General features: G+C 42.7%; 1 protein-coding gene across 1 annotated transcript in view; it reads right to left on the bottom strand.

The window, feature by feature from the left end:
- The window catches only part of LOC134582999 (cholesterol 24-hydroxylase-like), a 90,149-nt gene that overhangs the window by 40,200 nt on the left and 25,212 nt on the right, over positions 1–24,737 (bottom strand). Inside the window, exons 4-5 of the mRNA XM_063439736.1 lie at positions 21,505–21,575; positions 2,305–2,391 (exon numbers count right to left, since the gene is read on the bottom strand). Of these exons, the coding sequence (XP_063295806.1) occupies positions 2,305–2,391; positions 21,505–21,575 (158 nt within the window). The remainder of the gene's footprint in view (positions 1–2,304; positions 2,392–21,504; positions 21,576–24,737) is intronic.

Raw genomic sequence — 24,737 nt, 5'->3', positions numbered from 1 at the left:
ATCAGGTGAACAAGGAGGCCATGTCATTAGATTTTCTTCTTTTATACCCTTTCTTGCCAGCCACACTGTGGAGTACTTGGACGCGTGTGATGGAGCATTGTCCTGCATGAAAATCATGTTTTTCTTGAAGGATGCAGACTTCTTCCTGTACCACTGCTTGAAGAAGGTGTCTTCCAGAAACTGGGAGTTGAGCTTGACTCCATCCTCAACCCGAAAAGGCCCCACAAGCTCATCTTTGATGATACCAGCCCAAACCAGTACTCCACCTCCACCTTGCTGGCGTCTGAGTCGGACTGGAGCTCTCTGCCCTTTACCAATCCATCCATCTGGCCCATCAAGACTCACTCTCATTTCATCAGTCCATAAAACCTTAGAAAAATCAGTCTTGAGATATTTCTTGGCCCAGTCTTGACGTTTCAGCTTGTGTGTCTTGTTCAGTGGTGGTCGTCTTTCAGCCTTTCTTACCTTGGCCATGTCTCTGAGTATTGCACACCTTGTGCTTTCGGGCACTCCAGTGATGTTGCAGCTCTGAAATATGGCCAAACTGGTGGCAAGTGGCATCTTGGCAGCTGCACACTTGACTTTTCTCAGTTCATGGGCAGTTATTTTGCGCCTTGGTTTCTCCACACGCTTCTTGCGACCCTGTTGACTATTTTGAATGAAACGCTTGATTGTTCGATGATCACGCTTCAGAAGCTTTGCAATTTTAAGAGTGCTGCATCCCTCTGCAAGATATCTCACTATTTTTGACTTTTCTGAGCCTGTCAAGTCCTTCTTTTGATCCATTTTGCCAAAGGAAAGGAAGTTGCCTAATAATTATGCACACCTGATATAGGGTGTTGATGTAATTAGACCACACCCCTTCTCATTACAGAGATGCACATCACCTAATATGCTTAATTGGTAGTAGGCTTTCGAGCCTATACAGCTTGGAGTAAGATAACATGCATAATGAGGATGATGTGGTCAAAATACTCATTTGCCTAATAATTCTGCACACAGTGTATATAAAAACACACACACAGACACTCACTGACACACACACTCACAAAATTTTATTTTTTGAGGCCCATTCATCCTCTCTACCTCCCTGGGGTCCACTGTGAGGCAGCTTCCCACTCCTCTTGTTTAGTATGCCAGGGCTGGGATAGAAGGGGTTGATGGGGGTTATGCATGAGTAGGAACGAGAGTGGTAAACCTGAAGCACTACATAAATAGGCGGGGAGCAACAGGGCAGAACTTAATCGTGATATGTTACCGACTTTGAATTCAGCCATTGTTTCTTTGTGTGGTTTACAAGATAGCACCCAATTAGAGATTCATGTGCCATAGATCTGCGCTACATGAATTTGGAGTGTACAAGAGTGCATTATAAAGGTGTTGGTTCTAGTAAGCTCTGCCAATGTATAGCAATAGCGTAATTATGGGACAGAGCGGCATATTATGAAGGTGTATGTGTATAAGAGAGATTTCCAGCAGGTGTGTAGAGGACAACGGCAGAGCATGGGAAAAATTTGTGTTGTGATGAAGGAGGATCCCAAGCGAGAGTTAAGGAATATATGCAATTATGGTGTTGCTGAGAGTGTATGAGTATGGGAGAGAGCAAGGAAGTATTTTAGCTGGGTTCTTAATCGTTATGTTCTTGCGCTTTATATTTTGATACCTTTTCAAACGTTAATGATATATATGTTTATTATAATACTTTGTGGATTCTTTGGCATTGCAGATTTTTGTACTATTCCACAATATAAATAAGGATTGCAAAACAAAGTGTAAAAGCAACTAATGAAATGCCTGCAGCTTCCACTGGTTACCATTGTTATTGCCCTACCTTTGTACCATATTTCAGAATACGATGGCTAAATCTTTCCCAATGTATGCAGGCATTTTAGATAACAACTAGGGGAAGAGGTAGGCCAGGCGATGAGCACACTTTGGGGCATATTTGCACTCTGAAATGTCCTTTAAACTAAAGATGTCTGTTTTTAGAAAACTAGTAATTACTGCATGTGGACATTATGCCAACAAAAGAGTCACAATATTTCCATTCAGGAGAGATTGTGGAAATATGCATGATTGGCAAACTGAAATTGGAATTGGCAAGCTGTTAACATTCTGGGAATTTATAAAAATTGTCAAAAGCTCTCTTACAAACAACAACAGAGAGGGTATCATGTCAAGAATGTGAAAACATCATGAAAATTAAGAAAATGATCTGGGTTACAGTACTATTCTTTGCTATAGTAAATCGGAATTGTTCTTTAGATATAGTGATTGCATCTTCCTAAAATGTTACATACTTACACTTTGCTGAATGCTGGATCCATAACCCTCCTCTGTTTATGCCAGTGATCATAGTCCCGATCAGTCACTAAACCCTTTCCCAGGAATCTGCATTGAATGACAAAACCATGGACAAACAGGTCAGTAATTACGTAGGAGACTATAATGTTCTTACAATCAGGAAATCTACCAAATGTACATTCCTTTCAAGTCTCGGGTACAGGGTGTGGTGTGTATGAGTGTATCACACAGCTTCCCAAAACTTTTCAGGTTTTGTCATCTAGGAGCACCAGGGTGGGTAGAGTAGTCTAGAGATGGATCCATAAAGTGACTGAAACACCACAGAGCCAGACATGCAGGTATGAAGGGGGGAAAAAAAACATGCGGTGGATAATTTTGCTTAACCCCTTAAGGACCAAACTTCTGGAATAAAAGGGAATCATGACATGTCACACATGTCATGTGTCCTTAAGGGGTTAAGCCACTTTTGTTTTACAGTACAATAAAATAAAAAATGAAAAGAATAGATCTGACCTAAGATCACCTGATTCATAATAAGTTGAACAGGGCATGAGTTGACTGGGAAGTGTTGACCTTGACTTGGTATTGAGTAAGGCATGAAATTGCTCTAGGTATTCCTTGGGCAAAAGGAATGTCTGGAAATATTTTCTAAAAAGGATTTTCTGCAAACCTATTACATCCGCCCACGCTTCCTTAGTTCTCTAAAGCGAGAGCATTTTAATAAGGTATTATGGCCTCTTACATTATGCAAATGGGTTTTCATCCTATACAAATGTTGCAAGATTTCGCTGCTGTGTATGCTCATGAGTATACTCTGAGACCCATGACTTTCAAGTTTGTCTTAGAAAGTATATATGCAGAACAGTGCATCTCAGTTCTATACAAGTATTCCATAGTGATAGTAGTCTTAGGTTCATACTTCATGCTATTCTAGCAATAGGAAGCATCATGGACTCAGACTTAGTCTACTCAGGGAGTTTCAGCCAGAGGGCATGTAGAGTGTAAGGGAGAGGAGGGTAACGATAAGCAGCCAGGTCTCCAGCCTGACCCTGGATCACAAACGGAAAGCAAAAGAAGAAACTTGTAGTAACAAAACATAATGCCCTGTGACAGGACACAGTATCGTTAAGGCACATTAGGGGGAGATTAACCATATAAGTATTTGTTGGAGCCAGCATGATTCTCCCATACTTAACTGGTAGGTATTTGTGCCTGAAAGTGAGGAGTTAAAGTGAGGATCTTAAATCTGAAACAATTCTTATTCTTAAATCTTTTAGTTGGCGAGTACCCGTAATATCCTGCTCATGAGGATCCAGAGTTGCCATTTTAGGGTATTGTAAAAGACACTCAGGGTATCACCTGTTGCCAGTTATTGTCACGTATTCATCCGCACATAAAAATGTGGTTAATGGCATTTACTGTCCTGACAGGAAAAGTTGTGCTGAGCAACATTACTGTCCTGACAGGAAAAGTTGTGCCGAGCAGCAATAAATCCATAGGAGGGTTTGTGCTGGGCAGCAATCATGCAAATAGGAACCTGGTAACTGCCTTTGGGGTCAAAGGCCAGTTACAGCCTATCAGACCTAGAGGAGGGGTATTTAGGCCCAGTTCTCATCCTGCTCAGTGCCCTGTCGTGGTTTCCCTTGTGGTTGTCCGAGAGCGCGTTATTGATTTTGGTTATTCTGGTTATTTGACTTTGGTATTGTTTTTGACTTCCCTGTTTTCTGGCATCCCTGACTCCTGGCTTTTCCTTATCGTTGTGTCTCTTTCTGTATCCCTTGACCTCGGCTATTCCTGACTATTCTTTGGTACGTTAGTCCGGCCATTCTAAGGTCCAGTATACGTTACCTATCAGTCCTCTGTGTTACACAATTCTACGTGCTGCATCATACTGTAATCCTGACAGGAAGAGACGTTTATTGTGCTGCTGTAAACATATAACAGTGCCTTTACAGTGATCTGCTGTGATACCGGAGAAACTGACGGAAGCCAAGCACAGAGAGATGGACACAGGTTTCTTCAGGAAGGAAGAGATTCTTTATTGGATCACCGATCGGGACTCAGAGGGACTAGCGTCACCAAAATACAGCAAATTCTGAGCCCCGGACAATAGTGCAGGCTCCTTATATAGGCATGTAACTCCTCCCATATTAAGCTCCACCCGCACATTCCCTTGACCAATCAACACAAATAAGAATTAACTTCCTGTTTGACCGCATGGCTTGTCCAGCACAATGGAGGAGGGGGAATACTACATCCTGTATTCTTGCACATGCTCCGTACACTACTGATCGTATCTTGCCTCGTGCAACCAACTGATCGATACGTCAGCATATGCACGTACACATGCCACGTGGTAATCTCGGCCTACTAAATTTATTTTTACCGAGATTCCACCACATTCCCCCCTTTGATGCCTCTTGATATTTTACAATTACTTGAGGCATCACTTAACCTTAGTTTTGCTTACACCGCAAGTTACCTTGAACCAGACCAGACTTATCTTATGATGTGAATTTTCAACATTCATCTTCCTGCATTGGTTCTCCCTGATCTAGAGCCTTATATTTATATATCGCCATTATCTGTGCAGCAGCCTTCCTCTCTGCTATACTTCCTATCAGGCTTTGCACAGACCTAACTACTAGGGGTATAAGACACGGTAGGAGTAGACACAACAGTAAAATCAGTAGGACTCCACCTACCACTGCCTTAAGCCCTCCAAACCATTCATACCAGCTACCAAACCAACTACTTGGATTGTACCCTTTCCATACCTGAGTAGGCACATGCGCTAGTTTAACCATATGGCTAGTAAGCTCAGCTATTGCTTGCCCTTCGTCATCTATTTGAAGACAGCAATTGCTTAGGTTAAACTTCCCACATACACCTCCCTCTACTGCCAAAAGGTAATCCAAGGCTAATCTATTTTGGTAGACTGCTGTCCTCATCCTGGTGTTATGCTTCGCTAGAAGATTGAGCGCTTGTGATGTCTCATTAGTGATAATCTCAACCACCGCCTGTAATCTTATAATACGGTTGAGCATATAAATAGGGGTTCTATAACCAAAGGTACCATCCTCAGCCCACGTGGCTGGCCCATAATAGTCTATGATACGCTGGGGAGGCCATTCATTATCTTCCCAGGTGCCTATCTCTATGGGTCCCCTTTTCTTCCTATGATTCACATCATACACTTTAACACCTAAAGTCTCACCTGTTTCAATCGGTAACAAGAAGAAGGATGGTTTGAGCATACCCAACACACATGCCCCTTCCCAGTCCTGTGGCAACTCCAAATAGGCTTTCTTACCACAGATCCAGTACAAATTTGCTGGGGCTCTCCAGGTAGATGTGGTGGATAGATCAAACCACACATCCTTTAAATTGGCATATCTAGCAAACGGGTTAGATGGTTCTGAGACATTTGAAGCCGACCACCAAGTTGTATTTTTAGTATCATCATCATAAGCTTTTTGCCCTAGACAAGTTAATTCTCCTACAGAAGTATTATACATTATTCCTTTCCTTGCTATGCAAACATAACCTATGATGGATGTCTTTAATCTCCACTCAGATTTACCTCTAACACTCATATGATAATCGGCTTGTGTAGATATTAGTTGGTCAACTGCCTCAGAACCGGACATTACCTCCTTTGCTTCCCAAGGCCATTGGTCTCCCATGTTAGTACCTCCACACACATAGCAGTTGGTAACATTAAGACTACCGGCAATACTTTCAGCTAAATCGATGAACAGGTTTTTAGCATTATGGGGGATCTTATTATCTATACTCATCTCTTCATAAAAAGAATGGTATACTTGATGAGTCTGGGAGGATACCGTATCAGTCTCTATTCCTATAAACAATAATGTCCCAGGATCTAAACCCGTCCCGTATATCTGAAACCCAAATAAATTTCCATACTTATCTAGGAACTTGTCGGGGTTATTAATAAGTATATGGACTGGGTTGCATTCCATAGACTTACAATATGGGCTAGTCGGCAACTTAGTCACTATCATGTCTTTGTCTACTGTCTGTCCCCAAGTCGCCCACCCCACACAAGACCAATATGGGCAAAAGTTATAGTCTTTATTTGGGCATCTAGGACTTACATACTTATTTTTACTACTGGGACAAATATATTTATCATTAGATCCATACGTCCTCTCCCATCTAAGATCCCCACATACATTCCACGGCTTTCTACCACTCGATATCGCTTTACACGCATCAAATAGCAGAACACCCGAAGAATGTACGGATTCTAACACCGTCTTATTAATTAGGGTCCCCTGAGGATCTCCATTCCTGAGAGTCAACCAAATTGTACGAGGCTGATACTCCGGACTGAAGCACTTAGGTTCTCCTACTCCTAAATGGCACACACTATAATCTATATTTAAGTATCTACATCTCGATACATCTCCTTTACACTCGTATTGTGAATGCCAAATTAGGGTTTGGGAAATATGGTTACCTGTTCTCGTAGTCTTAATGCATACCTAGCTAGGAGTGTCGGTACCTCTACCTTCCTGAATATAAAAACACATGTAAATAAACACAATCAAAAGCACATCTTTCGCCGTCATCCTCAGTCTTCGTCCGTGCGATGGAACCTCAGCTTCCAGGATGTGAGGGCTGCAGGGAATGGAGTTCTGCTCGTCTTCACAGGTGTCCCTTCGAGACTTTCCTGGCTTATACAATATGTGATGGTAAGCGGACAGGCTTTATTATGGCCTTCTCACTCACACCTGTAACAATAAAATTTGTAATCCACAATAATTCCTCGTTACTCCGACTGAGTAGTGCGTTTCAACCGGATCTTGCAGGGATTCTCTGGATCTGCTGTAACTTGCCAAGAATCGACTGCTGCTGGTTTAACCCTGGAGTGATGTATCCACGGAGTCACTTCTGCTACTTTAATCGCTGTAGGGGTAGACAAAAGAACAACATAAGGACCTCTCCACTTGGGCCCTAACGGTACATTATTCCACTCTTTAATCCACACTTGGTCTCCTGGATGATAACTATGAACAGGGGGATAAATATTCACAGGTAATCTATCTTGTACCCATTTCTGTACCTCCTCCATAGTCTTACCCAACTCTACAACCTGCTGCCGGGTAATTCCTTCTCCCAACTGACTCAAGTCCCCCCTTAAGTTACCAAGTACGGGAGGTGGTCGCCCATACATAATTTCAAAAGGAGAGAGGCCCATCCTTCTGGTAGGGGTACTGCGGATTCGCAATAGAGCTATAGGTAAGAGAACGTTCCACTTAAGTTGGGTTTCCTGACACATTTTAGCCAACTGGTTCTTTATAGTTCTATTCATTCTCTCTACCTTACCAGAACTCTGGGGTCTATATGCAGTATGAAGCCTCCACTTTATACCAAGCATATGAGTCAGTTGTTGTAGGCACTGGTGAACAAAAGCTGGACCATTGTCCGATCCTATAGAACAGGGTAGTCCATATCGGGGTATTATTTCTCGTAGCAGGAATCTCACAACTTCTCCTGCTTTCTCTGTACGAGTAGGACATGCTTCTACCCAGCCTGAATAGGTGCACACAATTACCAGCAGGTAACGATGTCCACCCGATTTAGGCATCACTGTAAAGTCTATTTGTAGATCGGACATGGGGAGTCCCCCCATAAACTGGACTCCTGGTGGCTTTACTGGTCCTTGTCTTGCATTATTCTTAGCACACGTTACACATCTGCGTACAATGGCCTGAGTCAAGTTGGACAATCTCGGTATGTAGAAATGTTTCCTGAGAGATTCTTCAGTACTGTCTCTCCCAGAATGTGTCCCATTGTGATAATTTTGGACAATTTCTACCGCTAGCGATGCTGGTATAACTATTCTTCCATCTTCTAGCTGATACCACTTGTTCTCCAAATACTTTCCCGGTTCAGTCTTTAACCACTCCTCTTCTTGAGCTGTATAAACTGGAGTCCATTGAGACAGTGGGGTTGGTATCAGAGCAGCTATATGCCCCACATACTCCTGTCTTCCTGATTCAGCAGCACGCTTAGCTGCACTATCTGCCATCCGATTTCCCTTGGTTACATCACCATCTCCTCTCAGATGCGCTCGACAATGTATGATACCGACTTCTTTCGGCTCCCACACTGCTTCCAATAGTTGTAGGATTTCAGCTGCGTGTTTGATTTCTTTTCCTTCTGAATTCAGTAGTCCTCTTTCTTTATACAAAGCTCCGTGGGCATGAGTGGTTAAGAACGCATACTTAGAGTCCGTATAGATATTCACTCTTAAACCTTCAGCCAATTGTAACGCTCGTGTTAGTGCTATCAATTCTGCCTTTTGTGCTGATGTTCCTTTCGCCAGTGGCCGAGCTTCTATCACCTTGTCTATTGTTGTTACTGCATATCCTGCATAGCGGATCCCTTCTTTCACATAACTACTGCCATCGGTATAATATTGAACATCGGGGTTCTGGATGGGAAAATCACGAAGATCTGGTCTACTTGAGAATACTTCATCCATTACTTCCAAACAATCATGTTGACTTTCAGTAGGTTGTGGCAAAAGGGTAGCTGGATTTAAGGTGTTTACAGTCTCTAAATGCACTCTTGGGTTTTCACACAACATTGCTTGATACTTGGTCATACGGCTGTTACTAAACCAATGATTTCCTTTGTAATTCAACAACGTCTGTACTGCATGTGGGACTCGTACATAAAGTTCTTGACCCAGAGTGAGTTTATCGGCTTCAGCTACTAGCAGGGCGGCTGCAGCTACGGCTCTTAGACAAGGTGGAAGTCCGCTGGCCACTGCATCCAGTTGCTTAGACATGTAGGCAACAGGTCTTTGCCATGATCCCAAGTACTGTGTCAATACTCCCACAGCCATTCTTCTTTGCTCGTGTACATATAAGTAGAATGGTCGCGTGTGATCAGGTAGACCTAATGCTGGGGCACTCATCAAAGCCTTCTTCACATCTTCAAATGCCGTTTGCTGTTCTTGGGTCCATAAGAAGGGGTCGTGCTCTGTACCTTTGATAGCTGCGTACAGAGGTTTTGCTAGTATCGCATAGCTGGGAATCCATATCCTACAGAAGCCTGCTGCCCCCAAGAATTCTCGCACTTGTCTTCTATTCTTGGGTATTGGTATTTGGCAGACAGCTTCTTTTCTCTCTGGCCCCATAATCCTTTGACCTTCAGAGATATGGAATCCCAGATACTTGACAGTTGGCAAACACAACTGAGCCTTCTTTCTAGACACCTTGTATCCTGCCTTCCAGAGAATGTGTAGTAGATCGTGCGTTGCTTGCTGACATTTTTCTTTTGTAACTGCTGCTATCAACAAGTCATCTACATATTGTAACAAGACACACTCTCCTGGGATGGACTCGAAATCCAGTAGATCTTGACTTAGGGCTGAGCCAAATAGGGTAGGTGAATTTTTAAACCCTTGGGGCAGTCTTGTCCAAGTCATTTGGCGTTTTGAGCCCGTTACAGCGTTCTCCCATTGGAAAGCGAAAATACATTGACTTTCTGCGGCAATTCGGAGGCAAAAGAAGGCATCTTTGAGATCTAAGACTGTGAAGTAAGTAGCCCCGCCCGGAATTAAAGCAAGCAGGTTATATGGATTGGGTACAACTGGATGTATGCTAACAACCGCATCATTGACTGCTCTTAAGTCCTGCACAGGTCGATACTCATCTGTACCGGGCTTTTGAACAGGCAGCAATGGGGTGTTCCAGGGGGAAGTACAGAATTTTAGGATACCATACCGTATGAACTTATCCAGATAGGATTGGATGTTCTTCTTAGCCTTCTGCGGAATGTGATATTGTCTTAGGCTCACTGGATAAACCCCATGTTTCAGTTCAATTTTTATTGGTGGAATATTGCGGGCCAGTCCTGGTGGGTTGTTCTCTGCCCAAACTCCTGGTATGTTAAACAATGTCTCATCACTCCTAGGGTTTTGGCTAGTCAACACTGTATAAAGTCGCCACTCTTCTTCCTTTGGTACGGATAAAGTCATAATACCTGAAGGTCCATTAAACTTCAAAGATGTTGTTCCATTTGGTAGGAACGTAATCTGCGCTTGTAATTTTGATAGCATATCACGTCCCAGCAATTGGACTGGACATTCAGGCATATAAAGGAATTGGTGTTTTACTACGTGGCCTCCCAATGTACAGAGTCGACTTTTAAGAACCGGTCTTTCAGCACTTCTTCCAGTTGCTCCTATCACAGTAATAGTCCTTCCAGATGGAGGAGCAACTAGATTAGTCACCACTGAATGTTCAGCACCAGTGTCGATCATGAATGCACTCCTTTTCCCCCCTATTGATACATCGACCATAGGCTCCGCTCGACCAAGGGGGATGGAGCCCGGTCGGTATCAATAGTCCTCCATGACCGTGTCAGCCAATCCTACGAAGTCCCTACCTTCTCTATCGCGGGACCTTTGCGCTGCTGGAATATACCTGTCTTCCCTAACACTTCCTCTGTTCCCATTACTCCCTCTATAACCATTACTCCCTCCGGGACCTCCTCTACCTCTCGCTCTGCCTCTAAAGTTTCCGTAGCCTGCCCTGGGTTGGTCTCTCTCGTACTGCTCTCTTTGCGGACATTCGTTCCTCCAATGCCCTTCTTCCTTGCAATACGCGCACTGATCCCTACTCAAAGGCTCCCTACTCCATCTATTATTGCCTCTATCTGGGCCCCGTTTATCTACGCCTGCGATTGCTACCGCTAGCATATCAGCCTTTTTACGCATCTTGCGCTCTTCCTCTTTCTTATTTTCTGTATCCCTGTTCATATAGACCTTATTTGCTACCTCCATTAGTTGGGTGATGGACATACCTGCAAACCCTTCTAACTTTTGTAGCTTGCGCTTAATATCTCCGTAAGCTTGGCTGACAAAGGCGGAGTTAACCATTCGGGAATTATCTGCGTCTTCCGGATTAAAGGGGGTATACAAGCGGTATGCCTCCAATAATCGGTCATAAAAGACACTGGGCGCTTCATCGCTTTTCTGAATCACCTCAACTGTCTTCGACATGTTAATGGCTTTCTTTCCTCCTGCTTTCATGCCAGCAATTATAGCGTCTCTATAGGCTCTGAGTTGAACCATATCAGCACCATTTACATTCCAATCGGGATCAGTGTTGGGATAATGTGTTGCGGCCCATGCTGCTGGATTAGCTTGGTTCAAAGCACGGGCTCTATCCTCTAGTGCTTTAATGGCTGCTTGATTAATCCTTGTCCTTTCCTCATTGTTAAATAAAGTCATTAGTAACTGCTGGCAATCAGCCCATGTCGGATTATGCGTCTGTACTATTGAGGTGAACAGATCAGTCATGGCTTGTGGTTTCTCAGTATACGAGGAATTATGGGTCTTCCAGTTTAAAAGGTCGGTAGTGGTAAATGGGACATATACGAAGACTGGGTCAGCGTGTGCCATTTGACCTGCGGCATCGATATAAGCTGACCCGGGATTCAGACGAAGAGGCATCTGATAGTGCTTTAATTGTTGGGCACCAGTCAACTGTCGGGTTTGGATGGGGCTACGTAGGGAGGCGTCAGTCATGGGTTCCGGTCGGGGAGAGATAGGGTATGGGGATGTGGGAGGTTGGTTTTGGGAAAAGGTCGTAAATAAAACACTTCGAGCCGAGCTAGATGAAGCTTGACCGGAAGTCTGAAGTGGCGCCAAATCAGGATATTCGTTTCTAATGGGGGTGGGTTCTGGTTCCGGAAGGGGAGATTTAGTACGAGGGGGGGTGGATCCTGTACTGGAGGAGGAAGCGGAAGTGGATGGGGGTAATGAGGGGAGGGCTGCAGGTCTTCCTGCGTTTGCGTCACTTCCTCTTAACGGAAAGTAAGGGGGCGGCAAAGGGATCTCGGACTCAGGGGGCGTGTCCAAAATGGGCCTAACACCAGTCCTAGTGGACGAACAAGTCCTAGCTACCATGAGGCGACACTGCTCCTCGTGGCATGTCTGGAGCCATTTTGGCGAGTCATTTACGGCCTGTCTCCAACAGTCAATATAAGGAAACTGGCCGTAAAGTTCAGGCCTACCTGATACAGCCACGTGTAAGCGCTGTACCAGAGTTGGATCCAAACTGCCACGTGGCGGCCATGCCGCAACCAAAGTAGGCCACTCCCTAGTACATAAAGTGACCAAACGTACAGGAGACATCTTTACCCCAAAATCACAAACCTTGAATCCCTTTTTAAAATTCTTAACCATACATCCTAAGGGATCCGGAATCGTTGACTGCGACGCACCCATATTTAACAATGGAACGTCGTCGACAACGATTACTATACACGCGTACTATTCAACAGTCACACCCGTTTCCTCTGGCAACAGCACCACGTGGTACGGTTACCAAGTGAAACGTACACAATAACAATAAACACTCAGGGAATTCCCGTACACACACAGCTGTTACACCAGTCACTATATAATCAATATTATGCCCTTTGGCGTAACTATACAGTCACCCACGCTATAATTCTCTATATACGAATTACCCGTCTATAACACACCCCAGTAACATCGTCTTTTACAAATAGCGGTTACAGTACGGTTAGCATAGGTCAAAGCACAAGTTAAGGTCACAATACAATTATTAGTGGTTATGGTGTTAAAACATGCAATTGACGACAATGATTAGTACTTATATACAGTGTCAGTAAATATACAGGGTTATGGTACCGTGCACTATAATACAGCAACACACTATTAACACTCTCGCTAGACCGCTGAGCTCGCGCTATCTAACAAGATATACACTTTACTAAACAATCGCTAACACATTTACAATTCCCAACTAAACTATTGGCCAGTACCTTGAATGGACTACCTAAAAACAATCTACATACGTTTTGGTTAGCCACACTGCCCAATCACCACATATATAGCGAGCTAGAGAACCGAATTTACACAGGCGCCTCTTAGTCGCACTATACAACGAGCTAGAGAACCGAATTTACACAGGCGCCTCTTAGTCGTACTATCAAAAGTCTAGTGGGTTCCAAATTTACACGCCTTCCCACTTAGCCCAGATAGGATGAGAACTAGCGAACCGAATTTACACAGGCGCCGCTTAGTCTCCCGGTCCCTCCGACCTAGCGAACGTAATATACACCCTAGAACGCTAGTCTAGACAAGACACCGGTGTCCGGCTAGGGCTATTTACACCAGGACCCCGCCTGACTAACCAAATCAAACGGTCTGACTAAAGAGCGCTCGATCGAGCGGTGCGCCTTCGCTCCTTCCCTCCGACAGAGGGGGCAGATACAGATTCAAAAACCCCTTTGGGCCTACCGCACAATCGGTATACCCCTAGCGGGTCCTGCCGTCTAAAACAGCAGTTGTCTTACCTCCTCGTTCCTGAACCTGAGTTCACACTCATCGACGGGGACACCCCAGCACTTCTCACGTAGAGGCCGATGATCTCCTGGACAACAGACCAGTGGCGCCGAGACGAAGGGAGGTCCACGCAGAAGTTCAGGGGTGCAGCCGTAGAGAACGTGGGCAAAGATAGACCGTCTCACGCCTCTGCCTCTCAGCTACCGTTGAACGATGAGCTTCCCGGCCAATGCACCAAATGATACCGGAGAAACTGACGGAAGCCAAGCACAGAGAGATGGACACAGGTTTCTTCAGGAAGGAAGAGATTCTTTATTGGATCACCGATCGGGACTCAGAGGGACTAGCGTCACCAAAATACAGCAAATTCTGAGCCCCGGACAATAGTGCAAGCTCCTTATATAGGCATGTAACTCCTCCCATATTAAGCTCCACCCGCACATTCCCTTGACCAATCAACACAAATAAGAATTAACTTCCTGTTTGACCGCATGGCTTGTCCAGCACAATGGAGGAGGGGGAATACTACATCCTGTATTCTTGCACATGCTCCGTACACTACTGATCGTATCTTGCCTCGTGCAACCAACTGATCGATACGTCAGCATATGCACGTACACATGCCACGTGGTAATCTCGGCCTACTAAATTTATTTTTACCGAGATTCCACCACAGCTGGACCCATCTGTGTTACACAATTCTACGTGCTGCATCATACTGTAATCCTGACAGGAAGAGACCTTTATTGTGTTGCTGTAAACATATAACAGTGCCTTTACAGTGATCTGCTGGACCCATCTGTGTTACACAATTCTACGTGCTGGATCATACAGTAATCCTGACAGTTATTAAGTAAAAGGAAAAACCAACAAATTAATGAAGCTAAGAACTCTGCATAGTATATATTATGAATCACTGCGATTGTCTCTTACAATGAATTACTATTAGAAATATATACCGGTATATTCTTTAATTTTTCAGTTTTGATATGGACGATTTAAACAATATGTAACGTGCTATAAGTAGTAGTTCTACTGATGGAAGCTAGTTTCCTACTGGTTTCTGAACATCGAGTACGTGCAGGTGTACATTTGGAAAAGAAAACCTATTATGATGTTCAACTTAAAAAGGCAATTTAAACAGACATGTGTAAAGTTTAACATATTTGAGAGGAACCTTAATAAATTCAGCTGTTGCTGGATTTGTGCAGCCATTCCAGGTGTCCGCCAGATGCGGTCAAGTCACCGTCACAGGACTTCTTACACTCCATTGAGATGCTTGGACCTAGTGGCGAACGTCTTGGAGGCTCAACAGACAAGAGGCCCCAGGATCTCAAAGCAACAGACAAGAGGCCCCAGGATCTCAATGGACAAGAGGCCCCAGATTATAGCTGGTGCATAACTCCATTTCTATAAACCAATAGCTTTGTTGGCTACCCCCAAATTATACTGCAGTTAGTGTTTGCAGAGAGATTCCAAGATTTGAAATAAACTCAAAAAAACAAAAGCACATGGGGTATACTAAAACATATAATTTTAAAAAGGCCAATTTCAATAAGATAAGGGAAGCTTTACAATATATTGACTGGCATAAACTCTTTAGTGAAAAGAGCACTGAGGATAAATGGATCATCTTCCAACAAACATTAGAAAGGTACATTTCTCAGTATGTACCATTGGGAAATAAATATAAAAGAAACAAATTATAAACCAATGTGGCTTAGTAGAGAAGTAAAACAAGAGATTAAAAATAAGAAAAGGGCATTTAAAGCATTTAAATCAGACAAATCAGATGCATCTTATAAAAGATATAAGAAAGCAAATAATGCGTGCAAAAAGGCAATTAAACTTGCTAAACTTCAAAATGAAAAAATGATAGCTAAAGAAAGCAAAACCAACCCCAAAGCATTTTTTAAGTACATAAATTCTAAAAAACCCAAAAATGAAAGTATAGGTACACTTAAAACTGAAACGGGGGTGTTAGTTAATGAAGACCAAGAAAAGGCAGGAATTCTAAATAACTATTTCTCCTCCGCATATATTAAAGAAGAACCCATGGCAATAGATGTGCAAATGATTGCTACTAAAAACTTGCAGAATAATTGTAATTGGTTAACTCAAGACAATGTGCTGCAGCAACTAAAGAAAGTTAATATAAACAAAGCTCCAGGGCCTGACGGTATCCATCCACGTGTACTTAAGGAACTAAGTGTAGAAATAAGTGAACCTCTGTTTTTAATCTTTCAAGATTCTTTTCTTTCAGGAAATGTTCCAGAGGATTGGAGGAAGGCAGATGTGGTTCCTATATTCAAAAAGGGTTCAAAATCCTTGCCTGGAAATTATAGACCTGTGAGCTTAACTTCTGTGGCTGGTAAAATATTTGAAAGGTTATTAAGGGATAATATTCAAGAATTCCTTGAGAAGAATATGGTTATCAGCAAAAATCAGCACGGTTTTATGAAGCACAGGTCGTGTCAAACTAACTTGATTGCGTTCTACGAAGAAGTAAGTAGAAGTATAGATCAGGGTGTTGCAGTGGATGTGATCTATTTGGATTTTGCCAAGGCATTTGATACAGTTCCACACAAAAGATTAGTGTTCAAACTCAAGGAAATCGGTCTCGATGAAAATGCTTGTTCTTGGGTAGAACATTGGCTTAAAAACAGAATACAAAGAGTTGTCGTTAATGGTAAATTTTCAAGCTGGACAGAGGTGGCAAGTGGTGTCCCTCAGGGGTCTGTTCTGGGACCCCTTCTATTTAACATTTTTATAAATGATCTTGAAGACAGCATTGAAAGTCATGTTTCAGTGTTTGCAGATGACACAAAACTTTGTAAAATAATACAATTTGAGCAAGATATTACTTTGCTGCAGAAGGATTTAGATAGACTGGGGGACTGGGCACTCAAATGGCAGATGAAATTTAATGTTGAAAAATGCAAAGTTATGCACTTCGGCGTAAAGAATACACAAGCAACGTATACCCTTAATGGAAGCGAATTAGGGATAACAACACACGAAAAGGACTTGGGAATTGTTATAGACAACAAACTATGCAACAATGTGCAATGTCAATCAGCAGTGGCCAAGGCCAGTAAGGTATTGTCATGCATGAAAAAGGGCATTCATTCTCGGGACGAGAATATCATTTTGCCTCTCTATAAATCACTGGTAAGACCACATATTGAATATGCTGTGCAATTTTGGGCACCTGTTCTAAAGAAGGATATCATGGCACTAGAAAAAGTGCAGAGGCGGGCTACAAAATTAATAAAAGGAATGGAACATATCAGCTATGAAGAAAGGTTAACAAATTTAAACCTATTTAGTTTAGAAAAACGTCGCCTGAGAGGGGATATGATAACATTATACAAATATATTCGGGGCCAATACAAACCATTGTGTGGAAATCTATTCACAAACCGGACTTTACATAGGACACGAGGCCATGCGTTTAGACTGGAAGAAAGAAGATTTCGTCTAAGGCAAAGGAAAGGTTTTTTTACTGTAAGAACAATCAGGATGTGGAATTCTCTGCCTGAAGAAGTGGTTTTATCAGAGTCCATACAGATGTTCAAACAGCTACTAGATGCATACTTGCAAAGACAGAATATTCAAGGATATAATCTTTCAATGTAGGGTAATAACTGCTTGATTCAAGGATAAATCTGACTGCCATTCTGGGGTCAAGAAGGAATTTTTTGTCCTAGCTTGTTGCAAAATTGTGCTTCAAACTGGGTTTTTTTCTTTTTTTTTTTTTTTTTTTTTTTTTTTCTTTTCTTTTGGATCAACAGCAAAAAACAGGTGTGAGGAAGGCTGAACTTGATGGACGCAAGTCTCTTTTCAGCTATCTAACTATGTAACTATGTAATCTGAGGAAAGGGATTTAGGGGTGATTATTTCTGATGACTTAAAGGTAGGCAGACAATGTAATAGAGCAGCAGGAAATGCTAGCAGAATGCTTGGTTGTATAGGGAGAGGTATTAGCAGTAGAAAGAGGGAAGTGCTCATTCCATTGTACAGAACACTGGTGAGACCTCACTTGGAGTACTGTACACAGTACTGGAGACCCTATCTTCAGAAGGATATTGATACCTTAGAGAGAGTTCAAAGAAGGGCTACTAAACTGGTTCATGGATTGCAGGATAAAACTTACCAGGAAAGGTTAAAGGATCTTAACATGTATAGCATGGAGGAAAGACGAGACAGGGGGGATATGATAGAAACATTTAAATACATAAAGGGAATCAACACAGTAAAGGAGGAGACTATATTTAAAAGAAGAAAAACTACCACAACAAGAGGACATAGTCTTAAATTAGAGGGACAAAGGTTTAAAAATAATATCAGGAAGTATTACTTTACTGAGAGGGTAGTGGATGCATGGAATAGCCTTCCAGCTGAAGTGGTAGAGGTTAACACAGTAAAGGAGTTTAAGCATGCGTGGGATAGGCATAAGGCTATCCTAACTATAAGATAAGGCCAGGGACTAATGAAAGTATTTAGAAAACTGGGCAGACTAGATGGGCCGAATGGTTCTTATCTGCCGTCACATTCTATGAATACACAAGCAACGTATACCCTTAATGGAAGTGAATTAGGGATAACAACACACGAAAAGGACTTGGGAATTGTTATAGACAACAAACTATGCAACAATGTGCAATGTCAATCAGCAGTGGCCAAGGCCGGTAAGGTATTGTCATGCATGAAAAAGGGCATTCATTCTCGGGACGAGAATATCATTTTGCCTCTCTATAAATCACTGGTAAGACCACATATTGAATATGCTGTGCAATTTTGGGCACCTGTTCTAAAGAAGGATATCATGGCACTAGAAAAAGTGCAGAGGCGGGCTACAAAATTAATAAAAGGAATGGAACATATCAGCTATGAAGAAAGGTTAACAAATTTAAACCTATTTAGTTTAGAAAAACGTCGCCTGAGAGGGGATATGATAACATTATACAAATATATTCGGGGCCAATACAAACCATTGTGTGGAAATCTATTCACAAACCGGACTTTACATAGGACACGAGGCCATGCGTTTAGACTGGAAGAAAGAAGATTTTGTCTAAGGCAAAGGAAAGGTTTTTTTACTGTAAGAACAATCAGGATGTGGAATTCTCTGCCTGAAGAAGTGGTTTTATCAGAGTCCATACAGATGTTCAAACAGCTGCTAGATGCATACTTGCAAAGACAGAATATTCAAGGATATAATCTTTCAATGTAGGGTAATAACTGCTTGATTGAAGGATAAATCTGACTGCCATTATGGGGTCAAGAAGGAATTTTTTGTCCTAGCTTGTTGCAAAATTGTGCTTCAAACTGGGTTTTTTTTTTTTTCCTTTTGGATCAACAGCAAAAAACAAATGTGAGGAAGGCTGAACTTGATGGACGCAAGTCTCTTTTCAGCTATCTAACTATGTAACTATGTAACTATATGATTTTCCTGCCATGTAGAGTTTGGGCAGGACAGTACGTGGATCCCGGTGTACTCCAAGATGTGCTTATGTGCTCTCTACACAAGTGTCCTGAGCAAGCTCTCTACACAAGTGTCCTGAGCAAGCTATGTAGGTAAGCGTGTAGATCTCTCTGGTGGACTGCTTTTGGGATGAAATTATGGCTAATAGAGAATGCAAAACCCATTGGGTTACTGGGGTGTCTGTTGTTCAGCTGGGGTGTCTGTTGTTCAGCAAATATTTGCCATGATTCACGCTGCCCTCTTCCTCTCCACAATCTTGGCTTTGGTACTGTGAGGCATGCAATCATTGCATGGAAGATCGTGCTGCATAAAAGGATGAGGAGAACTTGTTGTGTTTCTCCGACTGTTTCTTCCCCTTTGCTGTCATGGTTTACGACCAGTTTGCACTCTCCTTTGCTCTAATCTACTTTATTGTGCACTTGGGCGGCAATCATGCCCACCAATTTTGTAATTTTTAAACTATATTAATATATTTTTTATACATTATATTTTTTAATATTTTAATATGTTGAAAAAATTATTTTCAAAATTTATGCAAGAATAAATAATGATTTGGAATGTGTTTGGAAACTCACATGTGTAGTTTGGAATGTGTCTAAGTGCAGGGGCGTATTAGCCGCGAGGCAAACAAGGCATTTGCCTTGGGCGGCATTTTCCAGGGGGCGGCAAAAAAAGCCGCCCCCAAATGCCCAAGGCAAATGTCTTGTTAGCCTTGCGGCTAACAGACATGCCGGCGGTCGGGCGGCGCGGGCGGCGCTGGCGGGCAGGCGGCCGGCGAGGGAGCACTTCCCCTGAGCTGTCTGCTCAGCTCCCTCGCCAGCCGCAGAGTGAGGCTGGGAGGCGGAGCCGGAATATGATGTCATATTCCGGCTCCCAGCCTCACTCTGAGGCGCGCGAGGGAGCTGAGCAGACAGCTCAGGGGAAGTGCTCCCTCGCAGGCCGCCCGCCCGCCAGGCAGTGCCGCCCGATCGCCCAGCAGCCACTGGACCACCAGGGAGGAAGAGACCCCCCCCCCCAGCATTACCAAAGGTAAGGAGGCGGGGGGGGGGGGGGCTGGGGTGTTACATTTAAAAAAAAAAGTGTTAAAAATAAATAAATAAAAAAAACGTGTTAATAATAAATTAAAAAAAATGTGTTCAAAATAAATAAAAAAAATGTGTTCAAAATAAATAAAAAAAAACATGTTAATAATAAATTAAAAAAAGTGTTCAAAATAAATGTAAAAAAAATGTGTTCAAAATAAATTTAAAAAAATGTGTTAATGTGGGTGGGTGAGTGTGTGTCTGTTAGTGTGTGTGTGTGTGTGTGTGTGTGTGTGTGCCTGTTAGTGTCTGTGTCTGTTAGTGTTTGTGTGTGTCTGTTAGTGTGTGTGTCTGTTAGTGTGTGTGTTTGCCTGTGAGTGTGTGTGTATGTTAGTGAGTGTGTGTGTATGTTAGTGAGTGTGTGTGTCTGCTAGTTTGTGTCTGCTAGTGAGTGTGTGTCTGTGAGTGTGTGTCTGTTAGTGTGTGTGTGTTTCTGTTAGCGAGTGTGTGTTTCTGTTAGCTAGTGTATGCGTATCTGTCAGTGAATGTGTGTGTGTATTTAGAATGCGGGGCGGGGGGAAAGCTTGGGTGGGGGTGGCGCGGGGGGGAAAGGGGGGGGCGCCTGAGTTTTGTCCTGCCTAGGGCAGCACAAAACCAGGATACACCACTGTCTAAGTGTGTGTCTGTTAAGGATAGCTTTTCCATGTGTACATATGTCTAAGTCTGTAAGTATGTGACTGCGCATAGGAGCGCGTGAAAGTTTATGACTCAATAACTCATACAGACTTTGACCAGCCTCAGGTTGAGCTTGCAGTCTAGGAACTATAATTGCATTTCATTATTTTGTATTTTTATTATTATTAGTTGATTATTTACATTTTTGTTTATTGATCTGAGTTGAATCACTTATTGTGCTAGGTTTCTTTTAATTTGATTTCCATTTAGCTTATTTTCTGGGCTACTTATTACTTCTAAGTTCACTCTCTTTCTGGATGTAAAGACTTTTGGTATTTTTTTATTTGAACCACTTTTGTTTTACAGTGCAATGAAATAAAAAAATGAAAAGAATAGATCTGACCCAAGATCACCTGATTCATAATAAGTTGAACAGGGCATGAGTTAACTAGGAAGTGTCCTGCACTGCCGGACTCAGAAGCAGATCCCAGCCTGGTTCCATTCAGTGATTTGTGGAAAGGGTGGGAGAGCTTTTGAGCTTGCCAATGACCGCTGGATTTGTCTGTCGCTTGGTTCATGGTCATTTTAGCCAGCAGAAAAGGTTACAGAAAAAGAAATTTCACAGCATTTACGAATGTTTACGTGATACCTACCTTACACCAAACAGATTTGCAACTCTGTCATAGAACCAATCTTTTTGATATTTTGGGGACATTAGGCATTCCTGAAACACACAATTAATCAAACAATGAAAAAACAGGAAAGTGTACTTTATCTACCTCAAACAGGATTGAGCGAAATGACCAACATTTTTTTACTTATTGATTCTGCTTTAAAAAATAAGCTTTGATGGATGCAATTTAGACAAGTAAACATCCGGCAGTATATTTAGCCTGGTGTCCACTCATATTAGACCTATTGTACATTAAGTAAATGACAAATACTAATTAGCGTTTGCCATGTCAACCGTACTATATAAAGTTGCACAGTGCATGCGCACTTCTCCCGATTATCTATGCAGGTTTCCTTAAGTGTATGCATACACGTAACATGTCAAATTTCACAGAAAAAACACGTCATAGAGGGAGCCCTCATCTGTTTCTAGTTTTCAGAATCCAAGGGACCTTCTGTTTGATTAACTTTTTTAAACCATTTTTTATTCCATTTTGAAGAAGTGTTGTGGATTACTATTATTTTTATTTCCTGGACTCCAAGGAATCCTAGGTGCAGGGCCGGATTAAGAGCACAGTGGGCCTGGTGCTGACAATTATGGTGGGCCTAATTACGGAATCTTATCGACCAAAAACACTAAAACAGTCATACCTCCCAAGTGTCATGTATCTGATGGAGATGTTGTTGGAGGGAAACTCAAAGGATACAGCTATACGAAAACACATACATTAGAGTGCTAATCTCTCTCTAATTTATGCTTTCATCTTTCAAGTAAATCCATACCCCCTAACAGCAGTGTCCAGTGAAGCAGGAAGTCAATGGACAGGGTAAAAGGGTGTGTCACTGGCGCGAATCACGTGACCAGACCTGCCAAAAGGGGGTGAACATGCCCAAAAACATAGACATGGAGACATAGACATAGACATGGAGACACTGGGACATATAGGGACACTGGGACACATGGGGACACTAGGCACACTGAGCGACATTGGACACAGACACTGGGAGACTTGCGGACACTAGGGACACTGGCTGGGGGACATGGGGACACTGGGAGACATGGGGACATAGTGTCTCCGTGTCCCAATGTCTCAGTGTCTCCCAATGTCCCTATGTCTCACAGCATCCCCATGTGTCCCAGTGTCCCCATGCTTTCCACTGTCCCCAAGTGTCTCAGTGTTCCCAGGTCTCCCAGTGTCTGTGTCCTAGTGTCTCAGTGTCCCCTAGTGTCTGTGTCCCCTAGTGTCTGTGTCCCCTAGTGTCTGTGTCCCCTAGTGTCTGTGTCCCCTAGTGTCTCCATATGTCCCCTAGTGTCTCCATATGTCCCCTAGTGTCTCAGTGTCCCCATGTGTCTCAGTGTCCCCATGTGTCTCAGTGTCCCCATGTGTCCCCTAGTGTCCCTGCTGCCTCCCCTCCCCCCCCCCCCCCCCCCATCCCTCACTTATCTGAGCTGTAGAGCTGCTGTCTGGACTCTGTGCTGTGTTGCTGCTCCCCCACGGATCAGTGAGTAGTAGAGAGAGGCAGGGATATGCTGTAACTTCCTATCCCTGCATCTCTCCACACACAGTGACCCCTACTGGCTGGTGCTGGTATTGCAGAGTAATCTCCATTTACGCTGAGAAAAATACCTGCATGTATATTGCCGGTATTACTGCAATACCAGCATGGCCAGGCAGCCTAAAATACCGGCTGTGCCAGTAAAATACCAGTCTGGTGGCAAACCTAAGAGTAGTGTGTAAAAAAAAAAAAAAATGTAAAAAAAAATGTTTTTGTTTTTTTTTGTTTTTTTTAAATGGGCCTATTCCATGGGCCTGGGCCTGGAGCTGCAGCTCCATCAGCCCCTATGTTAATCCGGCCCTGCCTAGGTGGGGATATACCATCCATGCTATCATCAAAGAGCAGTTAGCCTGCTCTTTGCTTGTGAGTACAATTTTATTTTTCTTAATCACCATTGTTTTAACCAGTGAACACTATTAGTTGTCTCTTTCTACCCTTCTCCCGAGTGTTAGCCTGCTCTTTGCTTGTGAGTACAATTTTATTTTTCTTAATCACCATTGTTTTAACCAGTGAGCACTATTAGTTGTCTCTTTCTACCCTTCTCCCTGACGGAAGAAGTTGAATGTATATCCCATAAGCGGGGATTGTACTGCTGTACGCCCTTCAAACTAGAGCTAGCTATAGCTCTTACAAATGTGAGTTTATTACCATCTCTCCTACATATTGTATCCAGTGGATTCAACTTATTTCACTTCTTTTTTATGCTTTGTCTTTTCATATGAGTGGATCTGCCCGGAAAAGACAGTAAGGACCCGATCAAGCACGTTACCCTGTATCTGATCTAATTGAGATCATTCCATATAGACTCTTCGGTCTGTTTCTAATTTATTATTTATTGATACTGGACTTTGGCGCAACCCTTACTTCCTTTTCACTACTCCTTCTGTTTTATAAAAGATCTTGAGGGATTCCTTTTTATTGAGTTGATGCCCCTTTGTTATTTAGTGCCTACTCTCTCCTTTTGTTGTATATCACTTTGTTTATTTACCTAGTCTATATTGTTGATTTCATTCCACACACGGCAGACTACGTGCTGAGTGCTACATGTTCTGGAAAAGACTTAACCTACATTAAATGTTTGATTATAGCTAAACTTAATTTATTTATTCATTCATTCATACTCCGCTCTGGCCAATTCCATTAATTACATCTTCAGTCTTGCAATATGCGAACTGACCTGTCAAATACCCATCCTGGTAACAGACGTACAGTACTAGTACTTATTCTTGTCTTCAAGACTGAAAACAGTTGGAAACCCCTCCTCCCCCCAAACTAACAAAATATTATGCAAATATAAAAAATTATATGTAGAAATCCATGTGACTGTATTTCTTTCTTTCCTGTAACTGAGATACTCCACCATGGCTTCCTGTCAATAATGGTCTTTCTAGTCAGCATTAAGAAAGGGAACAATGTTTCTTTAACTCCTCCACTAATGCAGTATGTGCCCTGGTTGTGCCTGGACTTTACTGGATTATGAGGTATACATAAACAAAGGAACACACAAAGCACCATCATCACTGCCTGCTGCCCTTGCAGTGTAAGCAAGCAATTACTTTAAAGGATACCGCACTCTCCTGGATCCCAGGGTGCAACCGGGCTTGCGGTTGGCCATTCCTCACAATGTAATTTTCAGAAAATAAATGATCCAGGCACT

The sequence above is a fragment of the Pelobates fuscus genome, chromosome 13 (assembly GCF_036172605.1).
Source record: "Pelobates fuscus isolate aPelFus1 chromosome 13, aPelFus1.pri, whole genome shotgun sequence".
Taxonomy (NCBI): domain Eukaryota; kingdom Metazoa; phylum Chordata; class Amphibia; order Anura; family Pelobatidae; genus Pelobates; species Pelobates fuscus.
The sequence above is the reverse complement of the archived record's forward strand: the minus strand, read 5'-3'. Positions and strand labels throughout refer to the sequence as shown.